We start from the raw sequence: 21,110 nt of genomic DNA on the forward strand, positions 1-21,110 counted from the left end.
TCTATGTCAGCTTTGGCAAGGGAATAGCATTCTGAAATGTATCTGGAGACAGATGTCTAGTTTAAAGATGCAGAATTTTAACAGAAATGCTAGGGAAACCAGGAAATTTGACTTAGGTCATTTCTCTAATAGTAATTTGCAATAATTCAGGCTTTAGCACAAGAGTCCTTTGAGACTGAAGTGGTTTATAAGTCTGGTTCATTTATCTTATTTTATGTTATGTTTATGTTATTTTTTAAATCAAATTTAAAGGTCGCCCATCTCATTCTTCAAGTGACTAAATACATAAATAACATGGCAGTAATAAGGACAAGTTCTAAAACACTTCAACAAAAGTGAAGCCCCTTCAACCAGTAGTAGAAAAATGGCTTTCAGCTGATCAGCTTCATTATACTTCATTAACCTTTCCCAGTCTAATATAGTCATATATATGACTATATAAAACACTTCAATTTAAAGTAACTTTAAGGAAATACAATTTAAGGTAACTTTAAGGACATACAATCACAATTGAGCCCAACACTTCTGTTGCTACATGAGGCAGTTGTTAAATGAGTTTTACCCCATTTTACAACCTTTCGTGCCACAGTTGTTAAGTTAGTAGCACAGTTGTTAAGTGAATTTTGCTTCCCCATTGATTTTGCTTGCCAAAGAGTTACAAAAGGTGACTCTGGGACACTGCAACTGTCATAAATATGAGTCACTTGCCAAGCATCTGAATTTTGATCACATGAGCATGAGGGAATGCCACAATGATCACAGGTAAGAAAAATGATCATGTCACTTGTTTTCAGTGCTGTTGTAACTTTGAACGGTCACTGTTATACATTGAGAGCTACTGTATATCCGGTTTCCACATGTGAGTCAAAAACATCAGAAATTGCAGTATAAAAGCACCATCTTATAGTCCACAGCACATACACTGGGAAGACTTGATTCAGACTTGAAAGTTGTTTTGACTTTACAAGTCAAGATCCATGTAACCAATTTGTCTTGATCTTTCAAGTTAACAATACATTGTGCAGGGATGGATTCTGACAGACTCCCAACTGAGTGAGCCTATCCAGCCTCTGAACAGAGCAAAACATTACCCTGATGAATTTGTACAAACCTCAGTGCTTCCTATAGCTTCATTTGCTATAAGAACTGTGCAAGCAGACATTCAATAATAGTGACACCACATATTTACCAGTGCTAGGTTTCACACAAATCTATGTTGCTATTCTAACATATCATCTTACACACAACACTACTCACTGTTCACTTCAAAAAAAAAAAGAGTTCCTTCCTCAATTAAATTATATAATGAGAACATGGATCATTTTTATCCATGCTTAGAGTCACTACTGTTCATAAATCCAATTGAAAATATTTTAAGTTCTTAACTCTTTTTTCTAAAATTCAAGTTGTACATTCTCTATCTCCAAAAAGGACAACAGTGTGCTGTTTTTGTAGTCCTGCCATCTCTCTTGTTTTCATTAACTTCTTAATTAATTAGTGAACAAAGCACAGTCTGAAACAGATTGAGGGTGTCTAAAGTTATTTACCTTCATACAGTAGTAAATCCTGCAAATTCTAGGCTATAAATATTAATTGAAAAATGAAGGGAAAGACATAGCTGTGAACCGTACTGATGCAAATGAGAGAGAACAATATATTCTGGGGCAGACTTCAGATATGTCATGTAGCAGGCACAAAAACTGTATAATAACGTTCATGTTTTTGGATGTCAATTCAGCTAGAGGATGGAAAGTAAAAAAAGAAGTTTCAAGCAACCCAAACAAAGCAATATATCTTAATGTTAAAATATGAAATAATTAGGGGGGGAGTCAGACAGTGATTGTGGTGTACGGTAAATTTCACAAGTGAGGAAAACTGCCTAGTAGCTTGAACAATTTCTGAATTATTAGTGATGCAGTGGATCAAAATTTAGCATCTAGCAGAACCTGGTTGCAGTCTGAGAATCAGCATAGTCAATCTGTTCCTCATTTCAGTGGAATTATTAGCATGTAGAAAAATCTACATATATTCATGTTTAGTACACAGAGAGAGCAACAGCAATGAATCTTTGAAAGCCCATCTCCCAGCTCGCAAAACTGATTTCTCAGTTGCTCCGAGAGTAAACTTTGCAACAATTCTACATTGGTAGATCAACTAGTACAAAAAAAATTAGAACAAAGAGATTGTCAACACTGTGCAGTCTTGTCTTATAGCATGATAGGCAGGACAAGTCTGCACCCAACTCCTCCAAAATGTTAAGAAGTTCTAATATTCCTATGCAAGTTTGGTGTTGTGGTTAATGCATCAGGCTAGAGCAGACCTGGCAATTTCTGGGCCCCAGTGCACATCCAGCCCTTGTCCAGCCTGTATGGATTGCTTTCATTTTAAAGGCAACTGCCTTTTTTTTTTTTCATTTTACATATGTGCATGCCTGCCAGCCTATGCACCTTCACAGCTCTATCGGTTCAGCTCTCCACAACAGTCCCAGTTTCTCATGTTGCTCCTTGGAAAAACCATTTGCCTCCCCCTGCACTAGAGACTAGGAGATTGTGAATTCTATTCCTGCCTTAGGCATGAAGCCACCTGATGACATTGGGCCAGTCATTTTCTCTCAGCCCTAGGAAGGAGGCAATGGTAAACCATTTCTGAAATGTTGCCAAGAAAACTGGAGGGACTAGTCCAACAGTCACCAATCCATACCAATGTCATCAGACAGTTATATGACCTTTCTTCGTCCCAGGGCCTAATAGACACTTGAGTGCTGGAATTTGAAAGCATCCTTCAAAAGGAGGGAGTGGAAAAAATGATGGGAGATGCTGTCACATTGAACTTTATCACTTAGATGCAACTTGGGGGAAGATATAGGAGTTATTCTAAAAGCTCTCAGGGATGTGTACATGTTGTATGTTTTACATTTAAATTTCTTACGATTTTCCTTAAAGAAATGTAGAAATTGTCCATTTTCTACAAAAGCTCTCTAGAGCTTACCTAGAGATTTTCCCTAGTCTACAGAATTCCCAGAGAATGAAAATGAGGTTATAATTCAGAACATCCTTCTCCAAACTCCTATGGTCCAAATGTGCTAGGACTTCAACTCCCAAAATACCCAGCATATGATATTTGAGTAGTTTAGGAACTGTAGTGCTAAGCACTGTTAGGGGGAGCCTGGAACCCCTGAAAAATATGGCTTGAACCTTAACACCTCAAAAAACAAGATCATGGTCGTCAGCAAAAAACCTGTTAATTTACCACCAATACATTCAAAGGAATACCACTAGAAAAGTTGAAAGGATCACGCACCTCGGTTCTAATTTACATGAAAGCTGGGATATGACCGTTGAAGTAAAGACAAGGATAGAAAAAGCCCGAACAGCATTCTTCAAAATGAAAAAGGTCTTCTGCAGTCACGACATAAGCCTAAGACTAAAAATCAGGGTTGTCAGATGCTATATTTTTTCTATCCTGCTCTATGGAGTAGAGAGTTGGTCTCTGACAGAAGGCCACCTGAAGAGACTAGAAGCATTTGAAATGTGGATTTACAGGCGGCTGTTACGTATAAGCTGCGTTGACAAGATCAGAAATGAGGAGGGGATAAGCCGCCTGGGAAAGCCAAGGGAAATCATCAAAACAATTAAAAAACAAAAATTAGAATATTTCGGACATGTGATGCAACACCCAGAAAAATACGGCATACTTCATATAATCCTCCAGGGAAAGATTGAAGGCAAACGAGGTCCAGGCAGAAGAAGAACATCATGTCTTCAAAATCTAAGGGATTGGTTTGGACAAAACTCAGCAGCACTCTTTCATGCGGCTGCTGATAAAAACAAGATCCCCAACATGATCGCCAAAGTCCGATAACGGTAAAGAAGAGGTGAAGAAGAGGTGCTAAACAACACCTAATTAAGGAAGGTTTAAATTATCAGTGGCCTTGGTTTATAATATAGAATTCATTTTCCCAACCTTCTTGGATCTTAAATAGAAGGTAAGAATTTGCCTATGGGAAATCTTAATTGTTAAATGGGTTGATGGTGTTATTTTTTTACTGCAAGACCAAACCCAGCATCTCCAAAATGCTAAAAAGTGGGTCTGAAAATTATAGTCCCACCCACTTGAAAGTCAACACACTGCCACCAGCCTTGTGGTCCTTGAGCAGGGCATGGAGCGAAGGTTTTCCCCACGTCAAGGTTTCCTTTAATTCCAATACAGATAAGAATGCCATGCTGATTTCACATTGGAAAAAAAAACACTTCTAAAATAATGAAGTTGAGCATACCCTTGCCAGAAATTCTTTCTTCATATTACAGCACATATAAAGATTTGAACTGGGCTATACATGAGGTGAGAGCCAGTTTGGCTAGAACACTGGTGTCAAACTCACCACATGACGTGTCACAACGTATTGTGACTTTTTTTGCATTGCTGGAATTGGGGTGGGCACGGCCTCCATATGATGCAACCGGCCCGCAAGCCAGCAGTTTGACACCCCTGAGCTAGAATCTTACTCCCAGCCTAGTCACAAAGCCAGCAGGGAAAGCTTGGGCCAATCACTTTCTCTCAGCCCTAGAAAGCAGGTAATGACAACCCACTTTGAAATCTTGCCAAGAAAAACTATAGCAATTGTCCAGGCAATCACCAGACGTTAACCCTAACTTAAAGACAAAAAAAGGTAAGGAATAAGGTATGGATGGGCCAGAATGTGCAAAATAATGGCACTGACTTTTGTTAAATATACAAAGGAGGGAAAACCTTTTAGAGCAGCATCATTCTGGGTTCCATGATCAGAGAATGGAAGAGAAAGAAGCTTAACAATGGAACAATTGGCAGTGTTTCTAATGGTTTTTTTGTTTGTTTATTTATTTGTTTGTTTTTGTTTTTTTCTGCATAGCCTCCAGCCAGATCTGATTCATTTTCAGACCTGGTCTTTCTTTTGCTGGTTTCTTCTCATATACCATTCCATTCTTGGAAAGTTATCCTGCTGATGTAAATCCTGGTTACATAATTCCTTTCCAATACTCCATTGGGTTGGAAATAATTATTCCCCCAAAAATTGATAGGCCTGAATCTAAATCAGAATAACAGAATAACCTAGTTCAATCCCCTGCTCAAGCAGGAAACCCTACACTACTTTCAGACAAAGGGCTGCCCAATCTCTTTTTAAAAGAAAACTTAAAGGTTTTCTTTCAATGGGCAGGAGATGCTTCTCACCAGGGCGTCTTCTGGTTGTTTTGCTCTCAATTATACTATTTAATCATAAAATACTTATTTCACTGACTAGCTTAATAATGTTTATGTCAAAAACTTTAATTACATTATTAATTTTCTTTCCCCGAAATATGTGGTTGAAATGACAGCACTTCACTTCAAATTTCAGTGGATTCAGAATTCCAGATCAGGATGAATCCTGCAGGGTGAGAGCTCTAATTGATTACAGCAGATTGTTAACGACTATGCTCTGAAACAAACTATGTGATTGGTTCAGTGTTTGCCAAGCTCAAAACTCAATCACTCTTTACTCTTCAAATTGTAAATACCACTACCAATATTAAAAAAAGGCCACTTGAAGATCTCATACACTGAGCACACACTGAAACTATCAGAGGCCACCACCTATCTTACTATTGGAGAAGAATTTTGACAAAAAGATTCATTTAGCAAGCCTTCAGATGGGTAGTGGTCTCTCCCTTGCTAATGTGTCTCCAATCAGATTCTGGAGAGCAACCTGTGGAAATACTCTGATTATAAAATTCCCTGCATGAAACAGAAATTGAAATAGATGTCTTACAAAACCCTCTCCAGCTTTATGATTGATCACAAGACCATTGGATTGATTATTGATTATTTATTGCTGAGTTTATATGCTGCTCCAATCAAAAGCAACTCAGAGCAGTTGATGTACTCTATTTTAGAAATCATGTTGATCTTCCATTGTTCTTCAAATCTCAAGAGAGAGAAATTTACCTCAGAGATTCCTGCAGCCAATTGCTATAAAGATTTATTTGGGGAAGAAACAGCTGTTTGAGTTGGCTTTCTCATGCACACATATAAAGATAGAGGAAAACACAGGGAAAGAGAGAAAACAGGGTGTGATTCACACCCTCTGGTGTCAACTTATGATGCTGGGATTGTGTATATGAACTGAACTAAGTAACCATGTGGAAAAAGACTAACAGCATGCATATTTCCTTCACACTTTCTCCTTGCAGGATGCTGATTAGCTCAGAAAAGGATCTGTCTCTGCGTTTCCTTAACTCATACACCATTCCCAGCCATTTGATAAGTAGATCCAACAATTCTGAATGGGTGAAATCAAAGGAACTACCATTAGGTTCAAGTATCTTTGGCCAATTGTTACTTGGAATAACTATTCTCAGAAACTGTGTTCAGGGTAATAAACTCCAGAAATTATTAGGTTGCAACTCACATGGAAGTCTCTCCATGCATATCAAAGTGCAGAAAATTCCATTCTATCTATGGAGATCCAATTTCAATGACATCGCAACAATGTCTAATAGTGGGGGAAACTCCTTGCTGCTCATTGTTGAATTGTGTATGGGAATGTATCACCTATACAGAGCTTTATAGTCAAGGAGTTTGTAAAAGTGTAAGATTTAGTGGAAAATTATCCAAACATTGTATTCATATTTATTTAAAAATAAATCCAATTGTAATTTACAGGAATTATTTCCAAATAAAAAAACAACTGGAACAGTTATTTCTGATGGGTATATGAAACATAGATTTAGGACTTACAACTTGTGTCTGAAAATATTAGCAAGATTCCTTTAACCTTAGCAGTTAAACTATATATATTACCGTCAACTTTTGGTTATAATTCTTTAAAGTTGTCCTTCTCTGGCAGGCATACTGGGAAATGCGAATTCTGACAATATCTGAAGTAGTAGAATGATCTTCATCTACCTAGGTAGACAGGGAGAAAAGATACCATTTGTCAATTCAATAACTCAGAGAACAAAGGTTTCAAACCATTTCATATGAGTACCCGGATCCATCATAAATATATTTTCTGCACAGTCACCTCCAACCATATTCACATTAAAGTGGACACAGGTAAAGCTCTTCCTTGTTGCCCCATCTGACAAATTTTAAGATTTATGGGACAAGCCAAAACATACATAGCCAATGCTCCACGCACATACCGGTATTAATAATTTGCTTGGGATGCAGGTCCTACAGAATTATAGAAAGTAGAAAGTTAGGTGGGAGCTATTTAACTATTTATCTATTCGTTCATTCGTTCATTCTTTCATTCATTTCTTTTGTTAATAAACAGAACAATTGAAACAAATGTTTTTCAAAAGAATAAAAACTTGTGCAAACGATGGGCGTAGGCCTATGCATAGACCCAAACCACTAAAAATAAATATGTGGCCTTTAGGAGAAGCACAAACATACTGTCAGGTTCCTACCAGAATGCTGCCATTCTGAGGGGAGGGGGAAGTGCTGCTTGGGGATTGAAGATGTTTCCATTTTGTTTCTCCTTTTGCTTTGATGTATCCACATGGGAATTGGGGAGGAGGGAATGAGCCCTCAGGGCCATCTGGTTTGAATCCTTTCTGGCTAACTCCTGCCTGTTACCAAGGTCGTGGCACCAGAGAACAACTTGTTATCACCTTTTTGGCTTGGAGTTCTCACAACAACTTCACGCCAGTGGATTGACTGCAGTAATGGGGGTGGGATTGGACAATGGGAAAATAACCTAACGCAGGAGTGTCAACCTGCCAGCCCACATCATGATGAAACCACGCCCACCCCATTGTGGCAATGGAAAAAAGTCACGATATGTCACGACACATCACAGGACGTTGCTTGTTTGACATCCCTGACCTAACTTTTTCACGCGGGAACTTCAGATTCCACTTGGTCTCTCTACAATCACTTTCTCTCAGTAAAGGATCCTTTTGAAATAATGCTTGTTTCAAGAGTCATACTTTCCTGAGGAGATAGCTGAGGAAGGACCTTACACATACATTTTAAACATACATATTCATGTTTTTATTCAGAATGACTTTGCAAAGACAAAGGTAATCAGAAAAATCATTATTACTACAGCTAATAAAGGGTGACCAGATTCAAATAAACATACCTCTTCTTTCTATGAGGTTTTTTCCCAAAGGCTATTGTTGTAAATATTTTCATTCCAGTGCAAATTCCCAACATTTTATATCACTAATCTAAACAAGTACAGTAAAATGCTGTTGTGTTATGCGTGCTTTCAAGAGGCAGCTTTTTTGGTCACTGTGGAAGTTGTACATTGAGCTAAACAGGGTTTTTTGGTGTGCTCTAGTAATTGTCTTCTTAGGAAATGTCGTGGTGCAGGCATTAAGTATGCAACAAGAAGAATTATGTACAGTTTTCGTTTTGGGTTAAGCAATCAGGGCTATCCTGGATCTGCTTGTTTGATTATTGCTCTCTTTTCCTTTTCTTGTAAATCATTTTGAGCCTTGAATTCTCACCAAGTGCCTAGTCTCTGCCTTGAAATACAATAATATTTTTTTGATTTAGACAGAATTGTTTTCAGGAAAGTGGAAGTGTTAACATAGGAAAATCTGGTGTAACAGAAAACTGTAGGAGCAATACCCAGTTAGTTCTACACCAGCAGACTGAAGTTCACCTCAAATGAATTTTGCATAACTAAAACTCAAAGCAGAGTTAACGTAAAAATTGTAATGAAATAAAACCAGGTAGAAAGCACCCTACTATGAATATGTTTAAAGCAGCTTGTGATGCTTTGCTGACAGAATGAACTTAGTGTAGGATATTTTGCCACTTCTAGAAATAAGGAAGAGTTGAAATAAAGGTTAATTGGTTTTTAAGGGTTTTCAAATTAATTTTGCTGTAATTGGAGCCACATGAAATAGGCATTGCTTATGTTATGATCACCTAATTTTAGATGAGGGTCAGTGACAAATATTGGACTCTAATAGAGTGACAAAACTTGCCCACTGCAGGAGATCCGTGGTCACTCTTACTTAGGAGGGGAGAGAAAACTGCTATGATTTGATGCTATAATTGGGCAGAATAAGGCAAATTTAGGATATCAGCATAAAAGAGCAAATTATATATTTTTAAAAGTATTTGCATTCTCCACAATCAAGCTCCAATACAGGTTTAAGATACAGGAGGACCTGGACAGACTTGAACACTGGGCGCTATCTAACAAAATGAAATTCAGTGGTGAAAAAAGTAAGTATCTACATTTAGGCAAGAAAAAAACAAATGTACAGGAATAGTATAGGGAATACCTTGCTCAATAGTAGTAACTATGAGAGGGATCTCGGAGTCCTAGTGGACAATCACTTAAATATGAGCCAGCAGTGTGCTGCAGCTGCCAAAAAAGCCAACTCAGTGCTGGGCTGCATTAACAGAGGGATAGAATCAAGATCACTTGAAGTATTAATACCACTTTACAATGCCTTGGTAAGGCCACACTTGGAATACTGCATCCAGTTTTGGTCACCACGATGTAAAAAAGATGTTGAGACTCTAGAAAGAGTACAGAGAAGAGCAACAAAGATGATTAGGGGACTGGAGGCTAAAGCATATAAGGAATGGTTGCTGGAATTGGGTATGTCTAGTTTAACAAATAGAAGGAGGAGGGGGGACATGATAGCAGTGTTCCAATATCTCAGGGGTTGCCACAAAGAAGAGGGAGTCAAGCTATTCTCCAAAGCGCCTGAAGGCAGGACTAGAAGCAATGGATAGAAACTAATCAAGGAGAGAAGCAATCTAGAACTAAGGAGAAACTTCCTGACACTTAGAACAATTAACCAATGGAACAACCTGCCTCCAGAAGTGGTGAATGCTCCAAGACTGGAAGTTTTTAAGAAGAAACTGGACAGCCATTTGTCTGAAATGGTGTAGGGTTTCCTGCCTGAGCAGGGGGTTGGACTCGATGACCTCCAAGGTCCCTTCCAACTTTATTATTATGGATCATCGTACAGTCAGCCAAATGTTCAGACTGGATTTGGCATTTTGTCTACCTATCGAGTCCTTACCCAGGACATGGGATAGGCAGATGTGGATGTTTGATGGTATTACAGATATCGTCGCAGGATGGAAGCAGTTCCTAGTAAGGCCGCCTTTTGCAATTGACTAATAGCAAATTTGTCCATGCCAATGGTGTTCAAGTGGTGCTCCAGTTGTTTTGGGATTGCACCCAAGGCGCCTATGACTATTGGTACTACCCTTGCTTGCTTTTGCCACAGTCTTTCTATTTCTATTTGTAGGTCTTTGTATTTTGTTATCTTCTCCATTTCTTTCTCTTCTATTCTGCTATCTCCAGGCACTGCCACATCCACTATCCAGACTTTTTTGTCTTTCTTATCGACAATTGTTAAGTCTGGGGTGTTATGTTGCAGTGCTTGTCTGTTTGAATTCTGAAGTCCCAGAGCAGTTTAATTTTATCATTTTCTATGACTTTCTCTATTTTATGATCCCACCAGTTTTTGCTTAAAGGCAAATGATATTTTTTGCAGATCTTCCAATGTACCATTGTTGCTACTTTGTCATGCCGCTGCTTGTAGTCAGTCTGTGCAATCTTCTTGCAACAGCTTACCAAGTAATCCACTGTTTCTTCCTATGCTTCTTTGCATAGGCGGCACTTACTGTCTGTTGCTCTCTTCTCAATTTTGACTTTGAATGCATTTGTCCTTAAGGCTTGATCTTGTGCAGCCAGAATTAGTCCCTCGGTCTCTTTCTTCAATTTTCTTGCTCTTAGCCATTGCCAGGTCTTATTATTATCTGCTTTCCTATCTATTTTTTCCATGTATTGGCCATGTAGTGCTTTGTCTTCCCATGCCTCTATTCTGTTCTTCATTTGGTCTTTCTTATAGGCCACTTTGATCTCTCCAGTAGTCAGTAAGCCTTCCTGATATACTAATTTCAGTGCATCTTCATCATTGTTCTTCAGATATTCTTCCAAAGCCATTTTTTCTTCTTCAACCATCTGATGTACTTGCAGCATTCCATGCCCACTTATTTGCCTTGGAAGATAAAGTCTATCAATGTCACTGCATGGATGAAGGGCATGATTCATTGTCATTATTTTTCTGGGTTATTATGGATCATCGCACAGTCAGCCAGATGTTCAGACTGGATTTGGCATTTTGTCTACCTATCGAGTCCTTACCCAGGACCTGGGATAGGCAGATGTGGATGTTCGATGATATTAGAGATATCGTCGCAGGATGGAAGCAGTTCCTAGTAAGGCCGCCTTTTGCAATTGACTAATAGCAAATTTGTCAATGCCAATGGTGTTCAAGTGGTGCTCCAGTTGTTTTGGGATTGCACCCAAGGAGCCTATTACTATTGGTACTATCCTTGCTTGCTTTTGCCACACTTTCTATTTCTATTTGTAGGTCTTTGTATTTTGTTATCTTCTCCAGTTCTTTCTCGTCTATTCTGGATTATTATTGTTATTATTATTGTATGATTGATCTAAAACAAGGAAATGTTCAGGTAATCAAAAGCTTACAAAATTGGGGACATTCAAACTTCAGTTGACAATAATTATTTCATTAATTAATTCAATATACTTATCAGCTACTTTAGAGATTAGAAGAAAAAGGCTGTTGTGAGGATGTAGAATAATAAAACATATTGCCTACACAGAGTCAGTACTGATAATTTGTAACAGTCTGAAAACAAGTCAAATTAAAATGGCTCACCCTACCCAATGAGAAAATTCCATTCAGCATATCAGTGGTAGCCATAAAAAGAAGCAATAAAGAAGAAATGTATCTTTTGAGTTCTTCTAAGAGACTATGAGTGTGGCATCTGATGCTCTTCTATGTTGTCGTCCATAGTGGATCCCCTGCACAATAGCAGTTAAAATCATATTAGAAAATTAAGTAATAAACTGTATCGTGAAGGCACACACAGAGAGAGCATGAAGAAACTATCAAGAGCATTAAGCGATATAATAAAGTATATAGAAACAGGATTGTTTTAACTCACCTTTTGAACATGACCTATGAGGTGATTAGCTGGACTTCATAGAACAATAAATTCTAGAACCTGGCACCTGAGATGAACTGATCCTATAGACATCCAGGGCCAAAGAGATAGGTGAAGTATAGCCCTTCTGAAGTCCACTGTGAGTATGGACATTAAGGTGGTGGGGAGGGGGAAGAAATCCACCAGATAACTGGTTCAGGATTGGAGATGAATCCTCTTAGTCACAATGTTTTACCTTGTGGAAAATACTGCCCACAGCCTAACAAGCAAAATAGCTGGCTATTTTACTATTGGCATGCTAGAAGGGGCGTTGTCTTACCTGAACGCCTTTTCTCAGTACAGAGATGGAGAATCCACCAATGGGTTTTCTCTGTCTGCCTGCTCTTGAGACCAAGTAGCCAAACTTGACATGCCCCCTATTGCTAGGAGATCCAGTCTTGATGAGGGCGAAAGTGGCTAAAGGTGGACGAGGTGTTGGCTCTCAATCCCTTAATATCAGCCTAACTGACTTAAAGGGTGGGTGTGGATTCTCCATCTACGCACTGAGAAAAGGCGTTCAGGTAAGACAATGCCCCTTCTCCAGTACAGGAGACGGAGAATCCATCAATGGGACATACCAAAGCCTCACTGTCCCGATGGGTGGGAAACAGATAAGGCCGGAACAATGTCCCCGGAGACCACCTGCTGAAGGACCCTCCAACCAAAGGAGGCGTCTGCGGAAGTGAAGCAGTCAATCCTGTAATGGTGTATGGATGGGGAGGGCAAGAACCATGTCGCAGCCCTGCAAATCTCCTTGATGGATGCCTGAGTGGCCCATGCCGCAGATGTCGCAGTGCTGGGAGTGGAATGGGCTGTAAGATGACTTGGAGCCAGCAGGGAAGAAGACTGGTATGACTCCGTGATACAGGCCCTGATCCACCTGCCAACAGTGGCAGCGGACACCTTCTGTCCCAGAGAAACCGGACAAAAGGAAATAAATAGGGCCTCAGATCTACGAAAAGTCTCTGCGCAGGGCCCTGAGGACACCCAGTATATGCCACTGCCGCTTCAAGTCATGGGAAGGATTGGGACAAAAATTTGGTAAAATGACTTCCTATGCCCTATGGAAGAGTGAGTTGACCTTAGGCACGAAAGTGGGATCCAACCGAAGGACCACCGGGTCTCGGTGGAAGATGCAAAAGTCATTCCTGACTGAGAGAGCAGCCAGCTTGGAGATATGTCTGGCTGACGTGATGGCGATTAAGAAGGCAACTTTAAGCGACAAGGCCCTCAATGGTATAGTAGCAATGGGCTCAAAGGGCGGTTTAGTCAAAGTGCGAAGTACATGAGGCAGCTCCCAAGAGGAGTACCTAAGTATCACAGGAGGTCTAGTGTTGCATGCACCCTTGATAAACACGCGTATTCTAGGATGACAAGCTAAGGGAACTGAATCCGCACAAGTGAGCAACGTTGATAGGGCTGCCACCTGTCTACAAATGGTCACAGGGGCCAGGCCTCTATCCAGACCATCCAGAAGGTAATCAATGATCTGAGGGATGGTTAATTTGTAGACATCTAGTTGACGCCTTCTGCACCAATGGCAAAAATTCTTCCAAGTAGAATCATAAATGTGATTGGTCGCCAGGTGACGAGAGGCCTGAATCATAGTGATTGCCCATGGTGAGAATAACTCCTGTATCATGATGCTGCGCTCAAAGACCAAACAGTCAATTGCAACCACTGAGGGTCCGGGTGATGGAGGACCCCTTGGTGAAAGAACATGTGATGCGGGGAATCTTCCACGGTGGAGATCGAGAGAGATTCATCAGATCGGCAAAACAGGGCCTCTGTGGTCAGTATGGGCCACGAGGATCACTTCCGCCTGCTCCTAGAGCAGTTTGCGGATGGTCACCAGAATGATTGGAGGGGAGCGAAGGCATAAAGGAGACCTCGCGGCCACAGAGTCCGCAGAGCGTCCGTCCTCTCCGCCCCTGGAAGGTAATAACAGGAGAAGTACCTGGGGAGTTGGGGATGCAAACAAGTCAAGGATTGGATGTCCAAACCTGTGGAAGGTCTCGGAAAAAAGATCCAGATGCAATCCCCATTCTGAGGGGTCTACCGTAGAGCGACTCAGAAAGTCTGCCTGCTGGTTCTTGACCCCCGAGATGTGTTCGGCCCTGAGAGAGGCCAGGTTGGACTCTGCCCAGGAGCCCAGGAGCCATGCCTCGGACATAAGGGACTTGGACCTGGTGCCCTCCTGCCAGTTCACATGGGCCTTGGACGCCACATTGTCCGTGAGGATCAATACGTGACAGCCTTTGATCCAGTGTCAGAATTGGTGAAGAGCTAAATGGATGGCCCTGAGCTCCAGCCAATTGATGTTGTGTCTCAAGTCTGTGTGGGACCAATGGCCCTGTGCAAACTGAGACTGTAGATGGGCACCCTAACCGAATAGACTGGCGTCTGTCGTAATGGTGACACGGTCCAGCTCCTTGAAAGGTGACCCCTTGGACACTGCTTGTGAGAACCACCAGCATAGAGATCTGAGGGTGTGGACCAGGAGCCTGATCTGGTGGTTGGATGCGCTGGCATTCACCTGTTGGAATGGCAGGAGGAACCATTGACGCTCCCGCAAGTGGAGTCTGGCCCAGGGAACTATGGCTATGCAGGAGACCATCTTTCCCAGAAGCTGGGAGAGTACCAGTGGAATGGTGCAGTCCTTGTACACCCAATGATCCAGGTCCCTGATGCTGACCAACTGCTCCTGGGAGAGATAGACCATGTGGTTTGTGGTGTCTATGATGACTCCCAGATGCAGAAGCCTGGATGAGGGAACTGTCTGGCTTTTTTGGAAGTTGACCAAGAACCCGTGCTGTTGGAGGACCTGAATAGTTAGCTGCAGGTCCGACTGGGCTGCCCGGAAGGAGGACGCCTGGATCAAGATGTCGTCCAGATAACACTGGACGCGTACCGGTACCTTCCGCAAGTGGGCAGCCAGTACAGCCAGGATCTTGGTGAACACCCTGAGTGCCGAGGAGAGGCCAAAAGGAAGGGCCTTGTACTGGAAATGACTGACTCTGTAAGAGAACCTGAGGAACTGCCGGTGAGCTGGATGGATGGGGATGTGGAAATATGCTTCCATGAGGTCTATTGACGCCAGGAAGTCTCCTTGCCTGATGCCTCCCAGGATGGACTGGAGTGATTGCATCTTGAACTTCTTGTATGTGATGTAATAGTTCAGACCCTTGAGGTCCAGAATTGCTCTCCATCCCCCTGAGGTCTTGAGAACCACAAAAATGATGGAGTAGAATCCCCCTCCCATGTGATCCGGCGGTACCGGTTCTATGGCCTGAATCTCTAGAAGATGTTGAATGGCCTCCTGCATAAGTCTCTGTTTCAGTGGATTCCGAGAAATGGGACAAGTGATGAAACAGTCCGGGGGACTGCTAGAAACTCCAGGGACAGACCAAACTGGATGGTTTGTAAGACCCACTGATGGAAGAAGTGGGCCAGCCTTCCCCTGATGGGAAGTGTGGTGTAAGAGTCACTTGAACCTCCTATAGGTGTGACCTGCTCCTCGAAATGGCCTCTTAGATTGATTCTGTTGCCTAGGCTGAAAGGCTGGCCTGTTAAATGGACGGTCATATGGCCTGTCCTGCCTGGGTGTGTATGAGTGGGAGGGCTGAATGGCAGTTGAACCTGCTGCCGGCCAAAAAGACTGCCTGCAGAAATATGGAGCGGGACATTTGTCGGACCGTTTATTCAAGTGAGCCATAACCTTCCGCTTGTCCTTGTTTTCCACAAGGTACGGGGCCAGGGCTTCCCCAAAAAGATTATTGCCCAGCTATAAGGACAAATATTTAAAGAAGAATAAGGGGGAAATGTAAATATTAGATTACCGTTATGTAATTGCTGTAAAAAAAAAAGGAGGAGTATATATTGTGTGTGTATGTGTGTTATGTTTTGCTTTGTTCTGTTTTGTCTTGTTGGTTAAAAATTAAAATTAAAAAAAAAAGATTATTGCCCAGATATGGGGCAGTTGCCAGACGCCATTTTGCTTTGGCGTCAGCCTGCCAGTGTTTCAGCCACAGCATCCTTCTGGTTGTAATGTTAGATGCAAGAGACCTAGATACAAAGTTGGCTGACTGAAGCATTGCGTCCACAGCATACTCAGTGGCCGCCACCATTTTGCTTAGGTCCTGGTGAGTCTGAATGTCCTCAGCAGGGACTCTGGCCTGAAGCTGACGAAGCCATAAAAGGGTGGTCCGGACAAAAAAGGACGCACAACTGGCCATTTTAATTGTCTATGCTGCTGATTGATGGGTCTTCTGGAAAGTTTGGTCCCATTTCCTGTCATCCGCTTTAAGTGCCTCCAACATGTCCCCAGCGACTGCAGTCTGGGATACCAGAGAGGTCCAGACTTCATCTTCCTTGGGAACCTCCAGGGCCTCAGTGAGGTCTGTGGAGGTGCTAAAAATCTTTTTATCAGTCCCAATTACAGAAGGAAAGGAGGAAGGGGAGGCCCACTGTTTTTTGATCCCTTTAAGAAAAATAGAGGGACATGGAACTTGATGTTGTGCTGCCACCGTTTTAAAAAATATCAGATTTGGACTGGAATCCAATGTTGCCTGCGGCTAAGGGAACTGTTTGCCATTGATGTGGCCTTGTGAAGCAGGGGAAGAAACAGTGTTGGATTGAACAGGCCTCCCAATGGGGAGGGTTCAGGTGGAAGTTCCTCCTCCTCTGATAGATTAAATTCTGGCTGCTCCTCACCCTTCGGGGATGAGTATCCGTTCATGGAGGAGTGTGCAGGGGATGTGGGTTCCTGAAGTATAGGAAACCCCGTAGGAGGGACATAAGGTGGCATGGCCAACGTAGAAGCCCCCTGCCCGGATGGATGGAAGGACCGTTCTGCTAGAGTTCAGTCCACCACCCTGGATAGCAAGGCCTCAAGGCAGCTGTTAGAGAAAATGTCTCCGATGTATGGTCCCCTAAATCCTGCGGCCATTGGCATGAAGGTGCCTCTGGAACTGAACCCGAGATGGTTGTTGTATGTTGTGCCAATTCAGAAGGGGAACTAAGTGTGGCGGGTGTCCCTGTGAGAGACCACATGCCCTGGGCTGAGGTTGAAGGATCTAAAGGAAGGTCATATTCAGGGGGCACCATTTGATCTGTTTCCAATCCAGCCTGTCTCTGCACTCTGGAGAACTCCTTCTCCAGAGCCTGGTGCCTACCGCTGGCTTGCTTTTCCACTAACTTGGAAGGCTTCTTGAGAGTGGCCTTGGCCTTTAATTTGAGCTTGCCTGCTGCCTCCTGATCAGAGGTTTTGTGCCGGCCTCCTGATCAGAGGTTTTGTGCCGGAGGATGGGGAGGCAGTGGTCATTAGTTGAGGCATCGTGGAGTCCTCCATCCTGGTTGAGTTGTCTCAGGGAAACTGAGACGAAGCTCTGGCAGGCAAGTGGTTGGTGGAAGTGAAATTGGAGCAAGTAACGAAGACTGCTCCCCTGACCACCTGACCTGAAACAATCTATCTGGGCTTTGGTCACGGCAATTGAGTCTGATGCCGAAGGCACGGTTGGTGACCCACTCTGGGCTCCACCCAGAGGCCTTAGGTGGCCAGTCAAGGTGCACCAGATGGCCCAGTGAAGGGCGCAGAAGGCCTAAAATGAGGCCTGGCAGAGGCAATGTGAATTCAAAATGGCGGCTCCAAAGCAAGTTGGTGGCCTGAGAATTTGGGCCTAGTCAGTTAATTATTGGCTGTAGATAATGTTACAGTTGATGAGGCCTAGTGGCAATCACTGGGCAGGGCTAAAACAGTTTCTTCACATGGACTGAGAAGTAGCCAGAATATAGTAAAGACTGTGTAGGAGAGCTTGGGGCCTCCAGTCAGTATAGGAGGTCTGATTTGTAGGCCTGAGGGAGGGCCTCACAATGTTCCCAAGATGGCGGCCACAACTGGCTCCGCCAAAATTCCAGGGGTGGCCAAGGTCTGTGAGTAGCCTGAAGTCAAGGGGAAAGACCCTGTAGCATGCAGAGGCCTTGCAGCACTCAATCTGGCTGATGAGCATTTTCAGGGCTGGCCACATGGCATGCCCAAAATGGTGGCCGCAGCACACTTGGTTGCAGTTTCCTAGGACCGGCAAGGATATGCTAAGATTCTGGAGGCCTTTGTCCCAAAAACATAGAAAGGCCAAATTAATTGCCTGCAGGATCTGTTCCTGATGACAAAGGAAACCTCCGTTAAGTCTGAGAACTCTGCAGCCGTCCAAAATGGCGGCCACAACTTTTGGGCCATTGAAAATGGCCTCCAGAGGTGTCGAGGATGAAGGGGAACTCTGGGGTTGATTGTGGCTGCAGCGCTGAGCGCTGCACAGGAAAGCCAACGGGGAACTGATAAGAAATTTTCCTCCCCCCTCCCCCACAGAGCCCTGGGGAAATGAACGGAGAGGTACACACACCCCAGAGGCCTCAAATCAGCCAATTTGAGGCTGTGCTGATCCCAGAGTTTTTTGGGGAAAAGTTTTGGGGAAAGAAACTTTTTTTGAAATGGAATCACTAATTAGGGAATTTACAAATATAAAATTTAAAGTAAGGAGAATTCATCAATGGGTTTCTGACCTGCTAAATTGAATTGAAGATCTCTAAACCTGAGAGTCAACCTTGATACGTCTTCAAGAGCTTGAGACAAAGTCAAGACTGGATCTCCTAGCAAGAGGGGGCGTGTCAAGTTTGGCTACTTGGTCTCAAGAGCAGGCAGACAGAGAAAACCCATTGGTGGATTTTCCATCTCCTCTACTGGAGAAAGCCCTGAAGTACTAGCACTAGCCCTGAGACTTATATACTGCTCCATAGTGCTTTATAACCCTCCCTAAGCAGTTGACAGTTATTAGTTTGGGGGTTAAGGAGGAGAAGACCTGAAGCCTGCGAAGGATGAAAAAAGAATTCATATCATGTTTATAGGTCGGACAGGGAATCTCCACAATTTTCATGGGGTGTTTGGGGCAGGTTACTTTAATTGTGCAAAGCTAGTTTAAATCTTATACTTCAAAATGGCATTTGCATCAGTAAAATTACTAGTTTGTGGCAATTGTACCAAATCAAATTCATCAACATACTTGAGATTGTCATTAATTATCATGAATTTAAAGGTAGGAACCAGCCTTTTGAATTCTGATAGAAAATACATTGAAAACCCACTCAAGGAATAGACTATTAATGTCACACTGTCAAATGACTAAGCTGCTATCGGCAGTTAGTATTAAATAGGTTTTCAAATCCCATTTAATGGTACCTTGCATACTTAGAGCCCTATTTTTCTGCATGAGACTGAATGGTAAATGGCAGACATACCCTTTCTACCTACCAAAGTCAAAATGCAAAGTATTTAAGACCAGGCAAGTAATGTTGGCTCCGATGACCATTAATGGTAGTCCAACTTGTATTAATGATACAACAATTATACCTCATGACAGCCAGTATGGTAAAGCAATTAAGGCATCAGACTAGAAACTAGGAGTTTTTGAGATCAAATTCTACCTGAGGCACAACCCCAGTTGGATAACCTTGGGTCAGTCACACACTCTCAGCTCTAGGAACCAAGGAAGCGCAAATCACTTCTGAAAAATCTTGCCAAGAAAACTTCATGGACTTGTCCTGGAAGCCACCAGAAATCAATACTGACTCAAAGGCATAAAAAAAAAATACACACCCTTTTTGCAGTACCACCTATCTTCATTTTTTTCCTCTTGTTCCATAAGATCCAATGCAGTTGGCAGGGTTCAAATTCCTTCTAGGAAACAATGTCATCTAATAGGACCCAGAAGGCAAACTTTTTCTGTTGTGTTACTTGCCCTTTGGAACAGCATCCCCTATTATATTTCAAATAATTTGTTCTTCCCTTATAACCTCCATAAGGTGCTCTTTATTACCTGACTATTGTAACTAAGGCAGCCACATGAACAGTGTTGGATGGTGCAGTGAAATCTAATCCAAATCAGTGACTATAACAAGGAGACACATTTACTACAGCATGGAAGTAGGTGTGTTTTCCAAAGATTTTGGAAGAGCAGGAAAAGTTAATTGATTGATTATTCTAGTAGGACAGGGGTTCTTAACCTTCTGTATCTTAAATCCCAGCTGTCACACCATCAAAGAAACACCAAGTCCCATTCTTTCAAGAACCTTATTTATATCTTTACAGACATTATAACTTTTATATTTGTGGTATGCTGGAATAAGAAATCAGATTCAATCAGTCTGTATGTTTACTTACATGATGCTATGTGTTTCTTTAGGTCTATAAATGTCCTCTATGCCTCTCCTGTAACATCCTTAAGAATGGAATGTTTATTATTGTGCCAATCTGTGCCAGTTAGTGACTAATTAGAGTTCAGACAGAACTCAAGAATATGTATTGTCATACAGCTTTATCTCTTCCTGCTATAAATGCAAGATCAGCTGGTAAGAATAGTAAGTATAGTCTTGGCCCATTTTATAAATCAAAATGGTTGGAAATTGTAGAAATATATTTGTAGGAATGTAATGTTTTAGGCACCATGAATGATATACTGTGTTTGTGTTTCTTCCATTTTCTTTTCAGTTACAAAGCAATTCTTCATTTACTTGGAATCTTCTGCAGTCTGTGTACATGCTCAAACCATGTTTGATTGATTATCTGTGTGAGATCTGTGTAACCTTGGTGTTTTGCTCTTGGCACTTCTGAGTGTAGGAGACCAGGAAGTCACTTAACCTCCTAGCTTTGGACAGAATAAAATGGTCATTTGGACCCTCTCAGTTTGTTTGTTTCTTGATAAGTTATTTTTACCAAGACATAATTTTAAGCACTTCAAATTTCAGAGGCTTATCTTGTCTCCCACCTAGATTACTTTTTCAATCCTTTGGTGATAATTGTATTATGGATTGAGACCCAAGGCACCAAATAGGTGTTTTCTTCAACCCGCTCTTCTGTAAAAGAGTGGAAACAGAATTTGTAGAAATCATCTATAAATGTATGAAATTATTTGTTATAATTCTAATTTGGCCCTGATGTCTTTGAAATTTTAGGAGACATAATTGTGGCATCCACTTAGCAACTTTATAAGGTCTGTATTTTAGAATTCACCGCTAACAATATAATTCACTGTTTAAATTAT

At 42.0% G+C, this 21,110-nt stretch overlaps 1 protein-coding gene across 1 annotated transcript in view; it reads right to left on the reverse strand.

The window, feature by feature from the left end:
* Nucleotides 1-21,110, reverse strand: part of DNTT (DNA nucleotidylexotransferase) — a 221,459-nt gene that overhangs the window by 181,048 nt on the left and 19,301 nt on the right. The window contains exons 3-4 of the mRNA XM_039340929.1: nt 8,770-8,793; nt 6,817-6,917 (exon numbers count right to left, since the gene is read on the reverse strand). Coding sequence (XP_039196863.1) covers nt 6,817-6,917; nt 8,770-8,793 — 125 coding nt within the window. The remainder of the gene's footprint in view (nt 1-6,816; nt 6,918-8,769; nt 8,794-21,110) is intronic.

Source organism: Crotalus tigris, unplaced genomic scaffold (assembly GCF_016545835.1).
Source record: "Crotalus tigris isolate CLP2741 ecotype Arizona unplaced genomic scaffold, ASM1654583v1 scf7180000017757.759095, whole genome shotgun sequence".
Taxonomy (NCBI): Eukaryota; Metazoa; Chordata; class Lepidosauria; order Squamata; family Viperidae; genus Crotalus; species Crotalus tigris.